The sequence below is a fragment of the Somniosus microcephalus genome, unplaced genomic scaffold (genome assembly GCF_052327205.1).
Source record: "Somniosus microcephalus isolate GS21.2 unplaced genomic scaffold, FLI_Smic_1.0 unresolved_chr9, whole genome shotgun sequence".
In the NCBI taxonomy this organism is placed as follows: domain Eukaryota; kingdom Metazoa; phylum Chordata; class Chondrichthyes; order Squaliformes; family Somniosidae; genus Somniosus; species Somniosus microcephalus.
The window spans coordinates 20,489,581-20,513,217 of NW_028225187.1; the positions used below are offsets into that span (position 1 = coordinate 20,489,581).

The window sequence follows — 23,637 nt, forward strand, 5'->3', positions numbered from 1 at the left end:
CACGGTGAACACACACAGTGAACACACACACGGTGAACACACACGGTGAACACACACAGTGAACACACACGGTGAACACACACGGTGAACACACACGGTGAACACACACGGTGAACACACACGGTGAACACACACGGTGAACACACACGGTGAACACACACGGTGAACACACACGGTGAACACACACAGTGAACACACACAGTGAACACACACACGGTGAACACACACAGTGAACACACACGGTGAACACACACTGAACACACACACAGTGAACACACACAGTGAACACACACGGTGAACACACACAGTGAACACACACGGTGAACACACACAGTGAACACACACACAGTGAACACACACGGTGAACACACACAGTGAACACACACAGTGAACACACACGGTGAACACACACAGTGAACACACACACAGTGAACACACACAGTGAACACACACGGTGAACACACACAGTGAACACACACACGGTGAACACACACAGTGAGCACACACGGTGAACACACACAGTGAACACACACACAGTGAACACACGGTGAACACACACAGTGAACACACACACGGTGAACACACACACGGTGAACACACACACAGTGAACACACACAGTGAACACACACGGTGAACACACACGGTGAACACACACGGTGAACACACACACAGTGAACACACACACAGTGAACACACACAGTGAAGACACACGGTGAACACACACAGTGAACACACACAGTGAACACACACAGTGAACACACACGGTGAACACACACAGTGAACACACACAGTGAACACACACAGTGAACACACACGTTGAACACACACAGTGAACACACACGGTGAACACACACGGTGAACACACACGGTGAACACACACAGTGAACACACACACGGTGAACACACACACGGTGAACACACACACAGTGAACACACACGGTGAACACACACGGTGAACACACACGGTGAACACACACGGTGAACACACACGGTGAACACACACGGTGAACACACACGGTGAACACACACACGGTGAACACACACACGGTGAACACACACACGGTGAACACACACACCGTGAACACACACAGTGAACACACACGGTGAACACACACAGTGAACACACACGGTGAACACACACACAGTGAACACACACGGTGAACACACACAGTGAACACACACACAGTGAACACACACGGTGAACACACACAGTGAACACACACGGTGAACACACACGGTGAACACACACAGTGAACACACACACAGTGAACACACACGGTGAACACACACAGTGAACACACACACAGTGAACACACACGGTGAACACACACGGTGAACACACACAGTGAACACACACACAGTGAACACACGGTGAACACACACAGTGAACACACACGGTGAACACACACACGGTGAACACACACACGGTGAACACACACACAGTGAACACACACAGTGAACACACACAGTGAACACACACGGTGAACACACACGGTGAACACACACGGTGAACACACACGGTGAACACACACAGTGAACACACACGGTGAACACACACGGTGAACACACACGGTGAACACACACACGGTGAACACACACAGTGAACACACACGGTGAACACACACACAGTGAACACACACAGTGAACACACACAGTGAACACTCACGGTGAACACACACAGTGAACACACACACGGTGAACACACACAGTGAACACACACGGTGAACACACACACGGTGAACACACACAGTGAACACACACAGTGAACAAAAAACGGTGAACACACACAGTGAACACACACACAGTGAACACTCACGGTGAACACACACCGTGAACACACACACAGTGAACACACACACAGTGAACACACACGGTGAACACACACAGTGAACACACACAGTGAACACACACGGTGAACACACACACAGTGAACACACACACAGTGAACACACACGGTGAACACACACGGTGAACACACACGGTGAACACACACGGTGAACACACACACAGTGAACACACACGGTGAACACACACAGTGCACACACACGGTGAACACACACGGTGAACACACACAGTGAACACACACGTTGAACACACACAGTGAACACACACGTTGAACACACACAGTGAACACACACGGTGAACACACACAGTGAACACACACAGTGAACACACACAGTGAACACACAGACGGTGACCACACACAGTGAACACACACGGTGAACACACACACAGTGAACACACACACGGTGAACACACACAGTGAACACGCACAGTGAACACACACACGGTGAACACACACACGGTGAACACACACGGTGAACACACACAGTGAACACACACACAGTGAACACACACACGGTGAACACACACACGGTGAACACACACAGTGAACACACACGGTGAACACACACACGGTGAACACACACGGTGAACACACACGGTGAACACACACAGTGAACACACACACGGTGAACACACACGGTGAACACACACAGTGAACACACACACAGTGAACACACACACGGTGAACACACACAGTGAACACACACAGTGAACACACACAGTGAACACACACAGTGAACACACACAGTGAACACACACACAGTGAACACACACGGTGAACACACCACTGTGAACACACACAGTGAACACACATGGTGAACACACACAGTGAACACACACGGTGAACACACACAGTGAACACACACCACTGTGAACACACACAGTGAACACACGCAATGAACACACACGGTGAACACACACAGTGAAGACACACGGTGAACACACACAGTGAACACACACAGTGAAGACACACGGTGAACACACACGGTGAACACACACAGTGAACACACATGGTGAACACACACACAGTGAACACACACAGTGAAGACACACGGTGAACACACACAGTGAACACACACAGTGAAGACACACAGTGAAGACACACGGTGAACACACACAGTGAACACACACGGTGAACACACACGGTGAACACACACAGTGAACACACACGGTGAACACACACAGTGAACACACACAGTGAACACACACACAGTGAACACACACAGTGAACACACACAGTGAACACACACACAGTGAACACACACACGGTGAACACACACAGTGAACACACACAGTGAACACACACAGTGAACACACACACAGTGAACACACACGGTGAACACACCACTGTGAACACACACAGTGAACACACACGGTGAACACACACAGTGAACACACACGGTGAACACACACAGTGAACACACACCACTGTGAACACACACAGTGAACACACGCAATGAACACACACGGTGAACACACACAGTGAACACACACGGTGAACACACACAGTGAACACACACAGTGAAGACACACGGTGAACACACACGGTGAACACACACAGTGAACACACACGGTGAACACACACACAGTGAACACACACAGTGAAGACACACGGTGAACACACACAGTGAACACACACAGTGAAGACACACGGTGAACACACACAGTGAACACACACGGTGAACACACACGGTGAACACACACAGTGAACACACACGGTGAACACACACAGTGAACACACACAGTGAAGACACACACAGTGAAGACACACACAGTGAACACACACAGTGAAGACACACACAGTGAAGACACACGGTGAACACACACAGTGAACACACACAGTGAAGACACACACGGTGAACACACACAGTGAACACACACAGTGAACACACACAGTGAACACACACGGTGAACACACACGGTGAACACACACAGTGAACACACACGGTGAACACACACGGTGAACACACACGGTGAACACACACGGTGAACACACACAGTGAACACACACGGTGAACACACACAGTGAACACACACGGTGAACACACACACGGTGAACACACACACGGTGAACACACACGGTGAACACACACCGTGAACTGAGATGAGGAATTTCTTCACCCTGTGAGTCGTGAACCTGTGGAATTCTCTACCACAGAAGGCAGTTGAGGCCAATTCATTAAATATATTCAAGAAGGAGTTGGATATATTTGTTAAGGCGAAAGGGATCAAGGGATATGGGGAGAAGGCAGGGACCGGGTACTGAATTTGGATGATCAGCCATGATCTCACTGAATGGCGGAGCAGGCTCGAGGGGCCGAATGGCCTACTCCTGCTCCTATCTTCTATGTTTCTATGTTTCTGTACACAGTGACAAAGCGACCAATGCAGCGACAGTCACATCGCCAGCCAGCAGGATCTGTCCTCTATCATTTCTCTTTGGGTTGCAGGTGTGGAGACCATCGCGGTTTACGAGCTGGCATTGCGAGGGCTCCGCTACCACGTCCGGCCCGGGGCGGCCTTGTACGAGCGCAAGTTCCGCTTGGTGTGCGCGGAGATGAACGGGCGTTACATCAGCAACGAGTTTTCCGTCGAGGTATGTCCCCCCCCGACTCCCTCATCTCATCGGTCAACGATTCTTCAGGATTCTCACGGGAACTTAAAACAATCACTATCACAAGAGAGAAAGTATTTGGCAAACTAATGGGACTAAAGGTGGACAAGTCCCCTGGACCAGATGGCCTGCATCCTAGAGTCATAAAAGAAGTGGCTGCAGAGATAGTGGATGCATTGATTGTAATTACCAACATTCCCTGGACTCTGGAGAGGTCCCAGTGGACATGGAAAACCACAAATGTAATGCCCCTATTTAAGAAAGGAGGGAGACAAAAAGCAGTCAACTATAGACCAGTTGGCCTAACATCTGTCATTGGGAAAATGCTGGATTCCATTATTAAGGAAGTGATAGCAGGACATTTGGAAAATCATAATGCAGTCAAGCAGAGTCAACATGGTTTTATGAAAGGGAAATCACACTTGACAAATTTGCTGGAGTTCTTTGAGGATGTAACAAGCAGGGTGGATAAGGGTGAGCCAGTTTATGTGGAGTATTTGGATTTACAGAAGGCATTCGATATGTGCCACATAAAAGGTTACTACACAATATAAGAGCTCACGGGGGGTGGGGGTAATATATTAGCATGGATAGAGGATTGGCTAACTAACAGAAAACAGGGAGTCGGGATAAATGGGTCATTTTCAGGTTGGCAAACTGTAACTAGTGGGGTGCCACAGGGATCAGTGCTGGGGCCGCAGCTATTTACAATCTATATTAATGACTTAGATTAAGGGACTATTTACAATCTATATTAATGACTTGGATTAAGGGACTATTTACAATCTATATTAATGACTTGGATTAAGGGACTATTTACAATCTATATTAATGACTTGGATTAAGGGACTATTTACAATCTATATTAATGACTTGGATTAAGGGACTATTTACAATCTATATTAATGACTTGGATTAAGGGACTATTTACAATCTATATTAATGACTTGGATTAAGGGACTATTTACAATCTATATTAATGACTTGGATTAAGGGACTATTTACAATCTATATTAATGACTTGGATTAAGAGACTATTTACAATCTATATTAATGACTTGGATTAAGGGACTATTTACAATCTATATTAATGACTTGGATTAAGGGACTATTTACAATCTATATTAATGACTTGGATTAAGGGACTATTTACAATCTATATTAATGACTTGGATTAAGGGACTATTTACAATCTATATTAATGACTTGGATTAAGGGACTATTTACAATCTATATTAATGACTTGGATTAAGGGACTATTTACAATCTATATTAATGACTTGGATTAAGGGACTATTTACAATCTATATTAATGACTTGGATTAAGAGACTATTTACAATCTATATTAATGACTTGGATTAAGGGACTATTTACAATCTATATTAATGACTTGGATTAAGGGACTATTTACAATCTGTGATAAAAATGATAACATCCGGGAAGTTATGTCATCACTTCCTGTGAACTATGAACTATGAACTGTGTACATACCTCACTTCCTGTCATATGTCACTTCCTGTTGGACTGGTCTAAATACTGGTCTGTTCAGTATTGTAAGAGGCTTCTACCAGAGGCATGGTAAAGACCTCTCTTGTGTATATAGTGTGTTTATAAGTTACTTAAAGCTTACTTTAAAGTTACTTGATGGTAAGTCTCCTTTTTCTTACATCAATTTAAGTAACTTAGTATTTACACTGACAAATACTAGACCTTCAGACAAACTCGGAAGTTAAGGATCCAGGGAACCACCCATCATGGAGAAAATCCTTAGACCTATTCGTCTGGACTTGGACCCGAATACACCAGCAGCTGGCAGGGTATGGAAGCATTGGTATCGTACTTTTGAGAATTTTCTGGATGAATGTAAAGCGGATGCTCCTGCTAAATTGAAGATACTTGTCAATTATGTGACCCCAAAAGTGTTCGAATATGTTGATGACTGGGATAGTTACGAAGAGGTGATTCGGGCACTTAAGAAACTGTATGCGAAGACCCCAAATGAGGTCTATGCTAGACATCTACTGGCCACAGCCCGACAAGGGCCAGGGGAATCAATTGACGAATTCCTGCAAGAACTTCGCAGGCTCAGCGTAGATTGTAACTTTCAGGCAGCCTCAGCTGAGCTGTACCGCCAAGAAATGATTCGTGATGCTTTCATCTGCGGGATTGCCTCTCCATTTATACGCCAGCGTCTACTAGAAAGTAAAACACTTGAGCTACAAAAAGCTTTTGACCTAGCTTGTTCACTGGATTTGGCAAAGAGAAATGCAGACCTCTATCAGCTGCCCAGATCTCGATCTGCTGCTGTAGCTGCAACCAGACAATTCAAGCGGTCTCAGGTGAACCCTATCATGGGGGAATCTAATTCTGATGAAGAAGAGGAGGACGACCCCACTTTAGCAGCCTCTTGGCAATCTAGGAAGGAATGCTTCTTTTGTGGAGATGCTTTTCACCCTAGGAAAACCTGCCCTGCTCGCAATGCAATCTGCAGTTATTGCGGGAAAAAAGGACACTTTGCTAAAGTTTGCCTATCAAGGGCCTCTACGAGGGCCAATCCAGCTAAGGCCTACCGAACTGCCCCAATTAGGGCCTATCAAGATGCTCCAGCTAGGACCTATCAAGCTTCCTCTCGAGCTCTCTCCCGAAGAAGCACACCGAGAGTTTTAGCCACTCTCTGTGCAACGACACCAATTACAGCTGCTTGCCCACAGAACCTGTCTCAGGCAGCCACAAAAATTTCAATTAAAGGGCATACCTTAGATGCCTTAATTGACTCAGGAAGTACTGATAGTTTCATTAAGGAACAGATTGTTGCGAAATTGAAACTACATGTCTTCCCATCGGACCAGGCAATTGCGATGGCCCAGTCATCACTTAATACCAGAATCTCCGGCTTTTGTGTTGTTGATATGACACTTCATGGTCGTATGTATCCCTCCACCCGACTTTCGGTGCTCAAAGACTTATGTAGTGATCTCCTCTTAGGGCTGGACTTCCAAAAACAGCATAAGAAACTCACCATTGAGTTTGGTGGATCCAAACCCGGACTTACTATTTCTAATATACCATCTAAATTACCATTTTGTGCATTATCAGCAGCTTCACTTGATGAACCCTCATTATTTGCCAGTATTCCGCCTCAATGCCAACCGATAATAACGAAATCGCGGCGCTTTAATCAGGAAGACCAATCTTTTATTGCGGCTGAAATCTCTCGACTTCTAGCAGAGGATATCATTGAACCATGTTCGTCGCCCTGGCGGGCTCAAGTCGTCATTGTCAAGAACCCTCTAAAACCTCACAAACAGCGACTATGCATCGATTATTCGCAAACCATCAATCAATATACCGACTTGGACGCCTACCCATTGCCACGCATTGATGATATGGTTAATAAACTGGCCGAATACAAAGTGTTCTCAACTTACGATTTAAAAAGTGCCTATCATCAGTTACCCTTGAAGGTCTCAGATAAGCAGTACACAGCCTTTGAGGCTAATGGACGGCTGTACCAATTTCGTCGCCTCCCATTCGGGGTTACTAATGGAGTGGCTGTCTTTCAACGGGCAATGGATGGCCTGGTTAAGCAGGAAAACCTAAGGGACACTTTTCCCTATCTTGATAACATTACCATTGCAGGTCACGATCAACAGGAACACGACTCCAACCTCCAAAAATTTCGGGATGCCCTCCATCGCCGTAATTTGACCCTGAATGAATCCAAATCTGTTGAGTCGCAACCGACCATCAACATCCTTGGCTACTGCGTAGGCAATGGTATCATTAAGCCAGACCCAGAAAGACTTCGCCCGCTCCAAGAGCTCCCGTCACCTAAGAATCCGGCTTCTTTACGTCGGGCTCTCGGTCTGTTTGCATACTACGCTAAATGGATTCCTCATTTTTCGGACGAAATCCAACCCTTGCTGCATGCTAGATCATTTCCACTGGGAACAGCGGCTGTTGCAGCCTTTAACCTTCTCAAAAAACAGTTGGAGAAAGCGGCTCTTCACTCCATTGATGAGAATCTCCCTTTCGTGGTTGAATGTGATGCCTCGGAGGTGGCGATCTCGGCTACTCTGAATCAGGAAGGTCGTCCTGTAGCATTTATGTCCAGGACCTTACAAGGTGCCGAGCTACATTATCCTCCGGTTGAGAAAGAAGCCACAGCCATCATAGAGGCAGTACGGAAGTGGAACCATTTTCTAGCTCGCCAGCACTTTACATTGATCACGGACCAACGATCAGTCGCCTTCATGCTCGATAATCGAAAACGAACCAAAATTAAGAATAATAAAATACAACTTTGGAGGTTGGAACTGGCCTCTTTTGGTTATACCATTCTCTATCGGCCTGGCAAGGAGAATGTGGCCCCGGACACCCTCACACGGGCATTCTGCTCCACTATGTCATCCTCCACTCTCATGGATGTCCACAATGGTTTGTGTCATCCTGGCGTTACGCGCATGCTACATTTCGTACGATCACGGAATCTCCCTTTTTCCACTGGAGATGTAAAGAAAATATGCTCAGAATGCCGGCTTTGTGCGGAATTAAAACCTCAGTTCTTCCGCCCCTCAGATGGTATACTCATACATGCAACCCAACCGATGCAACGACTTAGCATCGATTTTAAGGGCCCAGTGCCCTCTTCAACTCGGAACACATATTTGCTCACCATGATCGACGAATATTCACGTTTTCCGTTTGCCTTCCCCTGCTCCAATATGCTGGCGTCCACAGTAATCTGCTGCCTTGAGCAGGTATTTTCTCTCTGTGGCATGCCGGCTTATATTCACTCAGATCGGGGTCCATCCTTTATGTCAAGGGAACTCAAGGACTACCTCTCAGAACGGGGAATTGCTACAAGCAAAACAACACCATACCATACCATCGGAAATGGGCAGGTAGAGAGGTATAACGGTATCATCTGGAATTCCGTACGTCTCGCTTTAAGATCTCGGGGCCTACCAGACCAGCAATGGGAAACAGTGCTTCCGGATGCATTGCACTCTATACGGTCCCTGCTTTCTACAGCCACAAATACTACACCTCATGAGCGGTTCTTTGGATTCCAGCGTCGCTCATCTCATGGGACATCACTCCCGTCATGGCTAACTACTCCTGGACCTGTATTACTCCGAAGATACGTTCGGACGTCTAAAAATGACCCTCTTGTAGACGAGGTTGAACTAACCGATGCCAACCCCACCTATGCAAACATACGATATTCCGACGGCCGAGAATCTACCGTATCATTACGGGATCTGGCTCCCTGCCCACCAGGACCTAGTGGGACATCGGGTGATGGCATTTCACCAGGAAACTCTTGGGACCTATCGGGTACCCCTCTCCAGGATCCTGATCGGACACCAACTAGCTTGGTGCCGGTAGAACCCCGTGCTCAAGGTTGCGACCCTCCCAGTACCGCGCATGAAAGTACTGATCCGCCACAGACCAGCTCTGCACCTCCCTCTGAACAGAGGCAGTCCGACTTTGAACCTATTGGGGCTCGTACTCGAAGCCATGATCTCCCCGACCCTTCACAGGGCAATCCAGGCCACACAGACTCTGACCAATGGCCAACCGCATGTAAGCGGACCAGCAACCCTCTACGACGGGAATCCAAACGGGTGCGACTCTTCCTTGTTCGGCGGCTGCGGACCAAAAGGTAGACCACAGCCTCCTAATCCTGCAGGAGGGAAGAATGTGATAAAAATGATAACATCCGGGAAGTTATGTCATCACTTCCTGTGAACTATGAACTATGAACTATGAACTGTGTACATACCTCACTTCCTGCCATATGTCACTTCCTGTTGGACTGGTATAAATACTGGTCTGTTCAGTATTGTAAGAGGCTTCTACCAGAGGCATGGTAAAGACCTCTCTTGTGTATATAGTGTGTTTATAAGTTACTTAAAGCTTACTTTAAAGTTACTTGATGGTAAGTCTCCTTTTTCTTACATCACAATCTATATTAATGACTTGGATTAAGGGACTATTTACAATCTATATTAACGACTTGGATTAAGGGACTATTTACAATCTATATTAATGACTTGGATTAAGGGACTATTTACAATCTATATTAATGACTTGGATTAAGGGACTATTTACAATCTATATTAATGACTTGGATTAAGGGACTATTTACAATCTATATTAATGACTTGGATTAAGGGACTATTTACAATCTGTATTAATGACTTGGATTAAGGGACTATTTACAATCTATATTAATGACTTGGATTAAGGGACTATTTACAATCTATATTAATGACTTGGATTAAGGGACTATTTACAATCTACATTAATGACTTGGATTAAGGGACTATTTACAATCTACATTAATGACTTGGATTAAGGGACTATTTACAATCTATATTAATGACTTGGATTAAGGGACTATTTACAATCTATATTAATGACTTGGATGAAGGGACCGAGTGTAATGTAGCCACATTTGCTGATGATACAAAGATAGGTGGGAAAGCAAATTGTGTGGAGGCTGCAAAGAATCTCCAAAGGGACATAGATAGGCTCAGTGAGTGGGCAAAAAATCTGGCAGATGGCGTTTAATGTGGGAAAATGCAAGGTCATCCACTTTGGTAGGAAAAATATAAAAGCAAATTATTATTTAAATGGGGAGAGATTACAAAATGTTGTGGTACAGAGAGATCTGGGGGTCCTTGTACATGAAACACAAAGTTAGCATGCAGGAACAGCAAGTAATTACGAAGGCAAATGGTGTAGTGTCCGCGTATCAATAACACACGGACTGCAGGAGAACGGTAATAAGAGGTGTTTACTGAACAGAGGGTAGGTTGGAACTGAAAGTACAGAAGCCTGCTACTGCTTTATATACAGGGGTGGTCACTGCCAGTACTACAGTATAAAAGCAGTTCTCTCTTAAAGGTACATACACAACAATTCCTCCCCTTTTAGATAAACTACATAACATTCATTTAACAATTGAATAATAACTAATTACAATTTTCTTTGTACTATATACATCAGCTGAAAGTAATCATTTATAAATTCAGTCTTTGAGGAGGCTTCCTGATCCTGTCTGGATAGCGCCTTTCTCGAGTATCCTGTTCTTGCGGCAGAGTCGATTCTGGCTCATTGTCATTGGTTGGTTCGTCAGCTTCCAATACCACTGATTCTGAGGTAGACGCAATCTGTACTTCGGGTTCATTACCAGGTGCACATGCTCGTGGTATGGGTTTGACTTGTTCCTGTGACTCTAGAATCTGGTCAGCATGGCGTCTCACGATGCTCTCTCCAACGTCCGCTGTGTACATTCGTGGTCCCTGCCGTGTGCATATCGTTCCTGGCTGCCATTTTTCTGTTCGGTAGTCGCGGGCCAAGACTGGTTGCCCTATCTTGAAGCTCCTGGTTGGCTTCTCATTGATGTGCTGGAATTGCTTATTCTCAACATCTCATCTTATGTTTGGTTTGAGCAAATCCAGGCGACATCTTAACCCGCGGTTAAAGAACATCATGGCTGGAGCTTGGTTGGTGACTGCATGTGTCGCATTCCGGTAAGCAAACAAGAAATTATCCACCTTGTGTTGTAGTGGTATGTCGTCATTATACATTGCCTTTATTGCTTTTTTAAAGGTTTGAACAAACCTCTCAGCCAATCCATTTGTGGCTGGATGATATGGGGCAGATGTGTAATGTTTCACCCCATTATTCCTCAAAAACCTCCGGAAATCCTCGGACACAAACTGTGGTCCATTGTCGGAGCAAATCTGTTCTGGCAAGCCATTCCTGCCGAAGATGGTCCGTAGGACTGCAATAGCTTTCCCCGTGGTGGTGGAGGACATTTTGATGACCTCTGGCCATTTCGAATGTGCATCCACGGCGATTAAAAACATTGAGTCCATAAATGGACCAGCAAAATCAATGTGTACCCGTTGCCATGGAGATGAGGGCCACTCCCATGGGTGTAGCGGGGCCTGTGGTGGAGCGTTTTGGACTTTCTGGCATCCTGTGCATCTCTTGGTCATATCCTCGATTTCTTTATCGATTCCCGGCCACCACACAAACGCCCTGGCTAGGCTCTTCATTTTTACCCCTCCCAGATGACCCTCATGAAGCTCATTGAGCACTCTATCTCTCAACTTGGGTGGAATTACCACTCGGGATCCACACATCAAGGTCCCCCGGCACACTGACAGCTGTTCTCTCCTTGGCGAGAATGCTGGCAACAGTGAGTCGCCATGTGCTGGCCATCCCTTCACCGTCAAATCACAGACCAGAGAGAGTGTCGGGTCATTTCGGGTTTCCTTCTCTATACTTGAGTTTGTAACAGGTAGACATTCGACTGTGGTCGAATGGAATATCTCAACAGGGTCCACTGCAGGTGCTTCTTCCACCATAGGCAGCGGTAGGCGCGACAGCCCATCAGCGTTTCCATGCTGTTCCGTGCCCTTATACTCTATGTCGTATTGATGTGCCCCTAGAAAAAGGGACCATCTTTGCAGCCGTTGCGCCGTCATCACCGGAACACCCTTCTTTGGGTTAAAAATGGAGACAAGAGGCTGGTGATCAGTCAGTAAGGTGAATTTCTGCCCGTGCAGATAGTCACAGAAATCACAGAAACCCCACAGTGCAGATAGAGGCCATTTCGGCCCATCGAGCCTGCACCGACACATATCCCACCCGATCCCCGTAACCCCTACACCAACACATATCCCACCCTATCCCCGTAACCCCACGTATTTAATCCCCCTAACACTAAGGGTCAATTCATCATAGCCAATCAACCTAACCCGCACATCTTTGGACTGTGGGAGGAAACCGGAGCACCCGGAGGAAACCCACGCAAACACGGGGAGAATGTGCAAACTCCACACAGACAGTCACCCGAGGCCAGATTCGAACCCGGGTCCCTGGCGCTGTGAGGCAACTGTGCTAACCACTATGCCACCAATTGATTGAACTTCTTCACCCCCCACACCAGGTTGAGGGCCTCCCTGTCAATCTGGGCGTAGTTACGCTCGGCTGAGGTTAACGAGCGTGCCGCAAAGGCTATTGGCCTCTCTGAACCGTCAGGGAATTTGTGTGACAGCACCGCTCCAATGCCGTAGGGAGACGCATCACATGCCAACCGAATCGGTAGTGTTGGATTGTAGTGGGCCAATACTTCTTTTGAAGTGATTAGGCATTTACATTTCTGAAAGGCACGCTTACACTCATCACTCCATTTCCATGTTACTCCAGTTTGCAGTAGGGCGTTCAGCGGGTGCAGAATTGTAGACAAATTTGGCAAGAACTTATGGTAGTAGTTCACCAACCCGAGGAACGACCTCAGTTGTGACACATTTTCCGGTGCTGGAGCCTTGACTACTGCCTCAATCTTGTCTGGGGACTTATGTAACCCCTCTTCATCAATCACGTGGCCACAATATGAGATTTGTTTCCTGAAAAACTCGCATTTGGGGCGGTTGGCTCGTAGCCCATATTCTTGTAATCTAGTGAGCACCTGCTCCAGGTTGGCAAGGTGTTCACTGTCATTTCCGCCCGTAACCAGGATGTCGTCCAAATAACACTGGGTCCCCGAGATCCCTTGCAAGACTTGTTCCATCGCCCTCTGCCAAATAGCCGGAGCTGATGCTACCCCGAATACCAGTCGGTTGTACTGGTAAAGACCTTTGTGAGTGTTTATCGTGAGGTATTTTCTAGATGATTCATCTACCTCCATTTGTAGATACGCTTGGGCCAGATCAATCTTCGTAAAGCGTTTCCCCCCAGATAGTGAGGCGAAAATATCTTCTATCCGCGGAAGTGGATATTGTACTGTGTGCAGGACCGGGTTCACAGTTACCTTAAAGTCCCCACAGATGCGAACCTTCTTTGGTTCCCCAGGCGTGCTGCTCAATGATTTCTTCATTACAGGAACGATGGGTGTGGCCCACTCGCTCCAGTCCACCTTGGACAGCACACCCGAACGCTCCAGACTCTCCAGCTCTGCTTCAACGGCTAGGCGGATCGCATACGGTACCGGTCTGGCCTTAAAAAATTTTGGGTTTGCGTTATCTTCAATTTTTATCGTTGCCGTTACGCCTTTTAGAGTCCCAAGTCCTTGCTGGAACACCTCTTTCACGTCAGTTAGAATTTTTGACAGTCGTCCATGTAGTGTCCGCGCATCAATAACACACGGACTGCAGGAGAACGATAATAAGAGGTGTTTTCTGAACAGAGAGTATGCTGGAACTGAAAGTACAGAAGCCTGCTACTGCTTTATATACAGGCATGGTCACTGCCGGTACTACAGCATAAAAGCAGTTCTCTCTTAAAGGTACATACACAACAGTCCAGGTGTGGCGTCGTCATCTTTTTTGTCAGCCACAGTTAGCGCCTGAATGGAATGCCAATCCAATTGTATTTTTCGGATCCATTCACGTCCCAATAATGGTGGTCCTCCATCTTGTAGTATATATAGATACAGTTCCTGTGTTTCCTTGCCATTGTATTTAACGGGCACCCTTATTTTTCCTCTGGGGTAGACTTTTTGCCCCGTATATGTCTTCAAGACAATGGACGTATCCTTCAAGGGAATGTGTGAGAATAGCCGCTCGTAGTCTCGTCGATTCATGACTGTTAGGGCTGATCCTGTGTCCAATTCCATCTTTACTTGGGACCCTGCTATCATGAGGGTGACCCAAATGGTTCGGTGATCCTCCTTTGCAATCACATTGTGTAGCTTTAGACAACTTAGTCCCCTGCTCCCGGAATCATTATCACTCTTCTGGTCTTCTGAACTACTGTCCGTCATCTTTTGTACTTTCTTGTACTTTTCCTTAGTAGTTCTTTTAGTGTTGGTTTTCTTTCCCGACCTGCAGACTCGTGCTATGTGTCCCATTTTTCCACATTGCCTGCATACTTTGTCCTTAGCCCAGCAATCCTTCTGGTCATGGGTTGTTCTGCCGCAGCGATAGCACTTTTCTGCTCCATATGCCATTTCATTGGTGCTATATTCTTGCGGTTTCTGTTGTATTTCCGCAGCTCCCCGTGCTGCTGCTTCGTAGGATACTGCAACGCTGAAAGCCTTTTCTAGCGTAAGGTCCTTTTCCGAAAGTAGTCGTTTCTGGGTTCCTTCACTCTGGAGCCCGCAGACAAACTTATCCCTTAGGGTATCTGCCAGTCCTGCTCCGAACTGGCAGTGTGTCGATAACTTGCATAGTTCCGTAAGATAGTCAGCATTGCTCTCATCTTTGTGCTGGTTTCGTTTATGGAACTTGAATCTTTCTGCTATCAGCAGCAGGGTAGGGTTTAGATGTTCCTGTAAGATATTGACAATCTCTTCAAAACTTTTCTCCATTGGTTTAGCTGGGGTAATTAAATTTCGCAATAGGCCGTACGTTCTCGCGTCCATCAAATTTAATAATACCGACGCCTTCTTTTCAGCGGCCACCTCATTTGCCCTGCAATACATTTCAATTCTTTCCACATACGTGGTCCAGTCTTCTGCGCGTCTCTTTTCCTTCCCCTTTTTTCTTTTTTTTTTCCAACGCTGCCCGACACTTGAGCACCGGCCGCGCCCTGTGCACTCCACCCTCTCTCTCTTTTTCTTCCCGATGACGCTGCTCGGCCCCCTTACAGAGCCGCTCGCTCGAGCTCTAGCCCGCCGCAGTCCGGGAAGGGTCAGCGCACTACCTGCTACCAGCCCGATTTGCTGGGACACCTTGACTGGGGAGCCAAGCCCAGCTCTCCACAGCCTCCCCTGCAGTTCTCTGAACTCCGATGGATCACTGGGCGGTTGCCCGCGGTCGGCGCCCGTTGCTCTGGCTTCGACCTCCAAGAAGCTTCTTCCCAGGGATGGATCCCCGTGAGGTGATGCAGTACTGCAGGTGAGTTCGAACCTGCTCGTCGCCACTGTAGTGTCCGCGTATCAATCACACATGGACTGCAGGAGAACGGTAATAAGAGGTGTTTACTGAACAGAGGGTAGGCTGGAACTGAAAGTACAGAAGCCTGCTACTGCTTTATATACAGGTGTGGTCACTGCCGGTACTACAGTATAAAAGCAGTTCTCTCTTAAAGGTACATACACAACAAATGGAGTGTTGGCCTTTATTGCAAAGGGAATGGAGTATAAAAGCAGGGAAGTCCTGGTACAACTGTACAGGGTATTGGTGAGACCACACCTGGAGTACTGCGTACAGATTTGGTCTCCTTATTTAAGGAAGGATATACTTGCATTGGAGGCAGTTCTGACAATGTTCACGAGGTAGATTCCGGAGATGAAGGTATGAGGAAAGGTTGAGCAGGTTGGGCCTATACTCATTGGAGTTTAGAAGAATGAGAGGGGATCTTATATGTTTCAATAAGATCCTGAGGCGGCTTGACAGGGTAGATGCTGAGATGATGTTTCCCCTCGTGGGGGAATCTAGAACTAGGGGGCATAATTTCAGGATAACGGGGAACCCTTTTAATCGAAAATGAGGAGGAATTTCTTCTCTGAGGGTCGTGAATCTTTGGAATTCTCTTCCCCAGAGAGCTGCGGGGGCCGGGTCAGTGAATATATTGACGGTGGAGATAGACAGATTTTAGAACGGTAAGGGAGTCAAGGGTTATGGGGAGCGGGCAGGGAAGTGGCGTTGAGGCCAAGATCAGATCAGCCATGATCTTATTGAATGGCGGAGCAGGCTCGAGGGGCCGAATGACCGACTCCTGCTCCTACGTCTTATGTTCAACCTTGCGGACCTGGGGTCAGGTGCAGTCCTAGAGAGTGGGGATGAAGAGCTTGATGGGACCGTGCAGAGGGAGCTTTACTCTGTATCTAACCCATGCTGTACCTGCCCTGGGAGTGTTTGATGGGACAGTGTAGAGGGAGCTTTACTCTGTATCTAACCCGTGCTGTACCTGCCCTGGGAGTGTTTGATGGGACAGTGTAGAGGGAGCTTTACTCTGTATCTAACCCATGCTGTACCTGCCCTGGGAGTGTTTGATGGGACAGTGTAGAGGGAGCTTTACTCTGTATCTAACCCGTGCTGTACCTGCCCTGGGAGTGTTTGATGGGACCGTGCAGAGGGAGCTTTACTCTGTATCTAACCCATGCTTTACCTGCCCTGGGAGTGTTTGATGGGACAGTGTAGAGGGAGCTTTACTCTGTATCTAACCCATGCTCTACCTGCCCTGGGAGTGTTTGATGGGACAGTGTAGAGGGAGCTTTACTCTGTATTCTAACCCATGCTCTACCTGCCCTGGGAGTGTTTGATGGGACAGTGTAGAGGGAGCTTTACTCTGTATCTAACCCGTGCTGTACCTGCCCTGGGAGTGTTTGATGGGACAGTGTAGAGGGAGCTTTACTCTGTATCTAACCCGTGCTGCGCCTGCCCTGGGAGTGTTTGATGGGACAGTGTAGAGGGAGCTTTACTCTGTATCTAACCCGTGCTGTACCTGCCCTGGGAGTGTTTGATGGGACAGTGTAGAGGGAGCTTTACTCTGTATCTAACCCATGCTGTACCTGCCCTGGGAGTGTTTGATGGGACAGTGTAGAGGGAGCTTTACTCTGTATCTAACCCGTGCTGTACCTGCCCTGGGAGTGTTTGATGGGACAGTGTAGAGGGAGCTTTACTCTGTATCTAACCCGTGCTGTACCTGCCCGGGGAGTGTTTGATGGGACAGTGTAGAGGGAGCTTTACTCTGTATCTAACCCGTGCTGTACCTGCCCTGGGAGTGTTTGATGGGACAGTGTAGAGGGAGCTTTACTCTGTATCTAACCCGTGCTGTACCTGCCCTGGGAGTGTTTGATGGGACAGTGTAGAGGAAGCTTTACTCTGTATCTAACCCGTGCTGTACCTGCCCTGGGAGTGTTTGATGGGACAGTGTAGAGGGAGCTTTACTCTGTATCTAACCCGTGCTGTACCTGCCCTGGGAGTGTTTGATGGGACAGTGTAGAGGGAGCTTTACTCTGTATCTAACCCGTGCTGTACCTGCCCTGGGAGTGTTTGATGGGACAGTGTAGAGGGAGCTTTACTCTGTATCTAACCCGTGCTGTACCTGCCCTGGGAGTGTTTGATGGGACAGTGTAGAGGGAGCTTTACTCTGCATCTAACCCGTGCTGTACCTACCCTGGGAGTGTTTGATGGGACAGTGTAGAGGGAGCTTTACTCTGTATCTAACCCGTGCTGTACCTGCACTGGGAGTGTTTGATGGAACAGTGTAGAGGGAGCTTTACTCTGTATCTAACCCCGTGCTGTACCTGCCCTGGGAGTGTTTGATGAGACAGTGTAGAGGGAGCTTTACTCTGTATCTAACCCGTGCTGTACCTGCCCTGGGAGTGTTTGATGGGACAGTGTAGAGGGAGCTTTACTCTGTATCTAACCCGTGCTGTACCTGCCCTGGGAGTGTTTGATGGGACAGTGTAGAGGGAGCTTTACTCTGTATCTAACCCGTGCTGTACCTGCCCTGGGAGTGTTTGATGGGACAGTGTAGAGGGAGCTTTACTCTGTATCTAACCCGTGCTGTACCTGCCCTGGGAGTATTTGATGGGACAGTGTAGAGGGAGCTTTACTCTGTATCTAACCCGTGCTGTACCTGCCCTGGGAGTGTTTGATGGGACAGTGTAGAGGGAGCTTTACTCTGTATCTAACCCGTGCTGTACCTGCCCTGGGAGTGTTTGATGGGACAGTGTAGAGGGAGCTTTACTCTGTATCTAACCCGTGCTGTACCTGCCCTGGGAGTGTTTGATGGGACAGTGTAGAGGGAGCTTTGCTCTGTATCTAACCCGTGCTGTACCTGCCCTGGGAGTGTTTGATGGGACAGTGTAGAGGGAGCTTTACTCTGTATCTAACCCGTGCTGTACCTGCCCTGGGAGTGTTTGATGGGACAGTGTAGAGGGAGCTTTACTCTGTGTCTAACCAGTGCTGTACCTGCCCTGGGAGTGTTTGATGGGACAGTGTAGAGGGAGCTTTACTCTGTATCTAACCCGTGCTGCACCTGCCCTGGGAGTGTTTGATGGGACAGTGTAGAGGGAGCTTTACTCTGTATCTAACCCGTGCTGTACCTGCCCTGGGAGTGTTTGATGGGACAGTGTAGAGGGAGCTTTACTCTCTATCTAACCCGTGCTGTACCTGCCCCGGGAGTGTTTGATGGGACAGTGTAGAGGGAGCTTTACTCTGTATCTAACCCGTGCTGTACCTGCCCTGGGAGTATTTGATGGGACAGTGTAGAGGGAGCTTTACTCTGTATCTAACCCGTGCTGTACCTGCCCTGGGAGTGTTTGATGGGACAGTGTAGAGGGAGCTTTACTCTGTATCTAACCCGTGCTGTACCTGCCCTGGGAGTGTTTGATGGGACAGTGTAGAGGGAGCTTTACTCTGTATCTAACCCGTGCTGTACCTGCCCTGGGAGTGTTTGATGGGACAGTGTAGAGGGAGCTTTACTCTGTATCTAACCCGTGCTGTACCTGCCCTGGGAGTGTTTGATGGGACAGTGTAGAGGGAGCTTTACTCTGTATCTAACCAGTGCTGTACCTGCCCTGGGAGTGTTTGATGGGACAGTGTCGCGGGAGCTTTACTCTGTATCTAACCCGTGCTGCACCTGCCCTGGGAGTGTTTGATGGGACAGTGTAGAGGGAGCTTTACTGTGTATCTAACCCGTGCTGTACCTGTCCTGGGAATGTTTGATGCGACAGTGTAGAGGGAGCTTTACTCTCTATCTAACCCGTGCTGTACCTGCCCTGGGAGTGTTTGATGGGACGGTGTAGAGGGAGCTTTACTCTGTATCTAACCCGTGCTGTACCTGCCCTGGGAGTGTTTGATGGGACAGTGTAGAGGGAGCTTTACTATGTATCTAACCCCGTGCTGTACCTGCCCTGGGAGCTTTGGATGGGACAGTGTAGAGGGAGCTTTACTCTGTATCTGACCATGCTGTACCTGCCCTGGGAGTGTTTGATGGGACATTTTAGAGAGAGCTTTACTCTGTATCTAACCCGTGCTGTACCTGCCCTGTGAGTGTTTGATGGGACAGTGTAGAGGGAGCTTTACTCTGTATCTATCCCGTACTGTACCTGCCCTGGGAGTGATTCATGGGACAGTGTAGAGGGAGCTTTACTCTGTATCTAACCCGTGCTGTACCTGCCCTGGGAGTGTTTGATGGGACAGTGTAGAGGGAGCTTTACTCTGTATCTAACCCGTGCTGTACCTGCCCTGGGAGTGTTTGATGGGACAGTGTAGTGGGAGCTTTACTGTGTATCTAACCCGTGCTGTACCTGTCCTGGGAATGTTTGATGGGACAGTGTAGAGGGAGCTTTACTCTCTATCTAACCCGTGCTGTACCTGTCCTCGGAATGTTTGATGGGACAGTGTAGAGGGAGCTTTACTCTGTATCTAACCCGTGCTGTACCTGCCCTGGGAGTGTTTGATGGGACAGTGTAGAGGGAGCTTTACTCTGTATCTAACCCATGCTGTACCTGCCCTGGCAGTGTTTGATGGGACAGTGTCGAGGGAGCTTTACTCTGTATCTAACCCGTGCTGTACCTGCCCTGGGACTGTTTGATGGGACAGTGTAGAGGGAGCTTTACTCTGTATCTAACCCGTGCTGTACCTGCCCTGTGAGTGTTTGATGGGACGGTGTAGAGGGAGCTTTACTCTGTATCTAACCCGTGCTGTACCTGCCCTGGGAGTGTTTGATGGGACAGTGTAGAGGGAGCTTTACTCTGTATCTAACCCCGTGCTGTACCTGCCCTGGGTGCTTTGGATGGGACAGTGTTGAGGGAGCTTTACTCTGTATCTGACCATGCTGTACCTGCCCTGGGAGTGTTTGATGGGACATTTTAGAGAGAGCTTTACTCTGTATCTAACCCGTGCTGTACCTGCCCTGTGAGTGTTTGATGGGACAGTGTAGAGGGAGCTTTACTCTGTATCTATCCCGTACTGTACCTGCCCTGGGAGTGATTCATGGGACAGTGTAGAGGGAGCTTTACTCTGTATCTAAACCGTGCTGTACCCGCTCTGGGAGTGTTTGATGGGACAGTGCAGAGGGAGCTTTACTCTGTATCTAACCCGTGCTGTACCCGCTCTGGGAGTGTTTGATGGGACAGTGTAGAGGGAGCTTTACTCTGTATCTAACCCCTGCTATACCCGCCCTGGGAGTGTTTGATGGGTCAGTGTAGTGGGAGCTTTACTCTGTATCTAACCCGTGCTGTACCTGCCCTGGGAGTGTTTGATGGGACAGTGTAGAGGGAGCTTTACTCTGCATCTAACCCGTGCTGTACCTACCCTGGGAGTGTTTGATGAGACAGTGTAGAGGGAGCTTTACTCTGTATCTAACCCCGTGCTGTACCTGCCCTGGGAGTGTTTGATGAGACAGTGTAGAGGGAGCTTTACTCTGTATCTAACCCGTGCTGTACCTGCCCTGGGAGTGTTTGATGGGACAGTGTAGAGGGAGCTTTACTCTGTATCTAACCCGTGCTGTACCTGCCCTGGGAGTGTTTGATGGGACAGTGTAGAGGGAGCTTTACTCTGTATCTAACCCGTGCTGTACCTGCCCTGGGAGTGTTTGATGGGACAGTGTAGAGGGAGCTTTACTCTGTATCTAACCCGTGCTGTACCTGCCCTGGGAGTATTTGATGGGACAGTGTAGAGGGAGCTTTACTCTGTATCTAACCCGTGCTGTACCTGCCCTGGGAGTGTTTGATGGGACAGTGTAGAGGGAGCTTTACTCTGTATCTAACCCGTGCTGTACCTGCCCTGGGAGTGTTTGATGGGACAGTGTAAAGGGAGCTTTACTCTGTATCTAACCCGTGCTGTACCAGCCCTGGGAGTGTTTGATGGGACAGTGTAGAGGGAGCTTTACTCTGTATCTAACCAGTGCTGTACCTGCCCTGGGAGTGTTTGATGGGACAGTGTAGAGGGAGCTTTACTCTGTATCTAACCCGTGCTGCACCTGCCCTGGGAGTGTTTGATGGGACAGTGTAGAGGGAGCTTTACTCTGTATCTAACCCGTGCTGTACCTGCCCTGGGAGTGTTTGATGGGACAGTGTAGAGGGAGCTTTACTCTGTATCTAACCCGTGCTGTACCTGCCCTGGGAGTGTTTGATGGGACAGTGTAGAGGGAGCTTTACTCTGTATCTAACCCGTGCTGTACCTGCCCTGGGAGTATTTGATGGGACTGTGTAGAGGGAGCTTTACTCTGTATCTAAACCGTGCTGTACCTGCCCTGGGAGTGTTTGATGGGACAGTGTAGAGGGAGCTTTACTCTGTATCTAACCCGTGCTGTACCTGCCCTGGGAGTGTTTGATGGGACAGTGTAGAGGGAGCTTTACTCTGTATCTAACCCGTGCTGTACCTGCCCTGGGAGTGTTTGATGGGACAGTGTAGAGGGAGCTTTACTCTGTATCTAACCCGTGCTGTACCTGCCCTGGGAGTGTTTGATGGGACAGTGTAGAGGGAGCTTTACTCTGTATCTAACCAGTGCTGTACCTGTCCTGGGAGTGTTTGATGGGACAGTGTAGAGGGAGCTTTACTCTGTATCTAACCCGTGCTGCACCTGCCCTGGGAGTGTTTGATGGGACAGTGTAGAGGGAGCTTTACTGTGTATCTAACCCGTGCTGTACCTGTCCTGGGAATGTTTGATGGGACAGTGTAGTGGGAGCTTTACTCTGTATCTAACCCGTGCTGTACCTGCCCTGGGAGTGTTTGATGGGACAGTGTAGAGGGAGCTTTACTCTGCATCTAACCCGTGCTGTACCTACCCTGGGAGTGTTTGATGAGACAGTGTAGAGGGAGCTTTACTCTGTATCTAACCCCGTGCTGTACCTGCCCTGGGAGTGTTTGATGAGACAGTGTAGAGGGAGCTTTACTCTGTATCTAACCCGTGCTGTACCTGCCCTGGGAGTGTTTGATGGGACAGTGTAGAGGGAGCTTTACTCTGTATCTAACCCGTGCTGTACCTGCCCTGGGAGTGTTTGATGGGACAGTGTCGAGGGAGCTTTACTCTGTATCTAACCCGTGCTGCACCTGCCCTGGGAGTGTTTGATGGGACAGTGTAGAGGGAGCTTTACTCTGTATCTAACCCGTGCTGTACCTGCCCTGGGAGTGTTTGATGGGACAGTGTAGAGGGAGCTTTACTCTGTATCTAACCCGTGCTGTACCTGCCCTGGGAGTGTTTGATGGGACAGTGTAGAGGGAGCTTTACTCTGTATCTAACCCGTGCTGT

At 48.1% G+C, this 23,637-nt stretch overlaps 1 protein-coding gene across 1 annotated transcript in view; it reads left to right on the top strand.

Annotated features, from left to right (window-relative positions):
* The window catches only part of LOC147084880 (calsyntenin-3-like), a 120,821-nt gene that overhangs the window by 55,658 nt on the left and 41,526 nt on the right, over positions 1 to 23,637 (top strand). Inside the window, exon 5 of the mRNA XM_085979363.1 lies at positions 4,297 to 4,442. Within this exon, the coding sequence (XP_085835489.1) occupies positions 4,297 to 4,442 (146 nt within the window). The remainder of the gene's footprint in view (positions 1 to 4,296; positions 4,443 to 23,637) is intronic.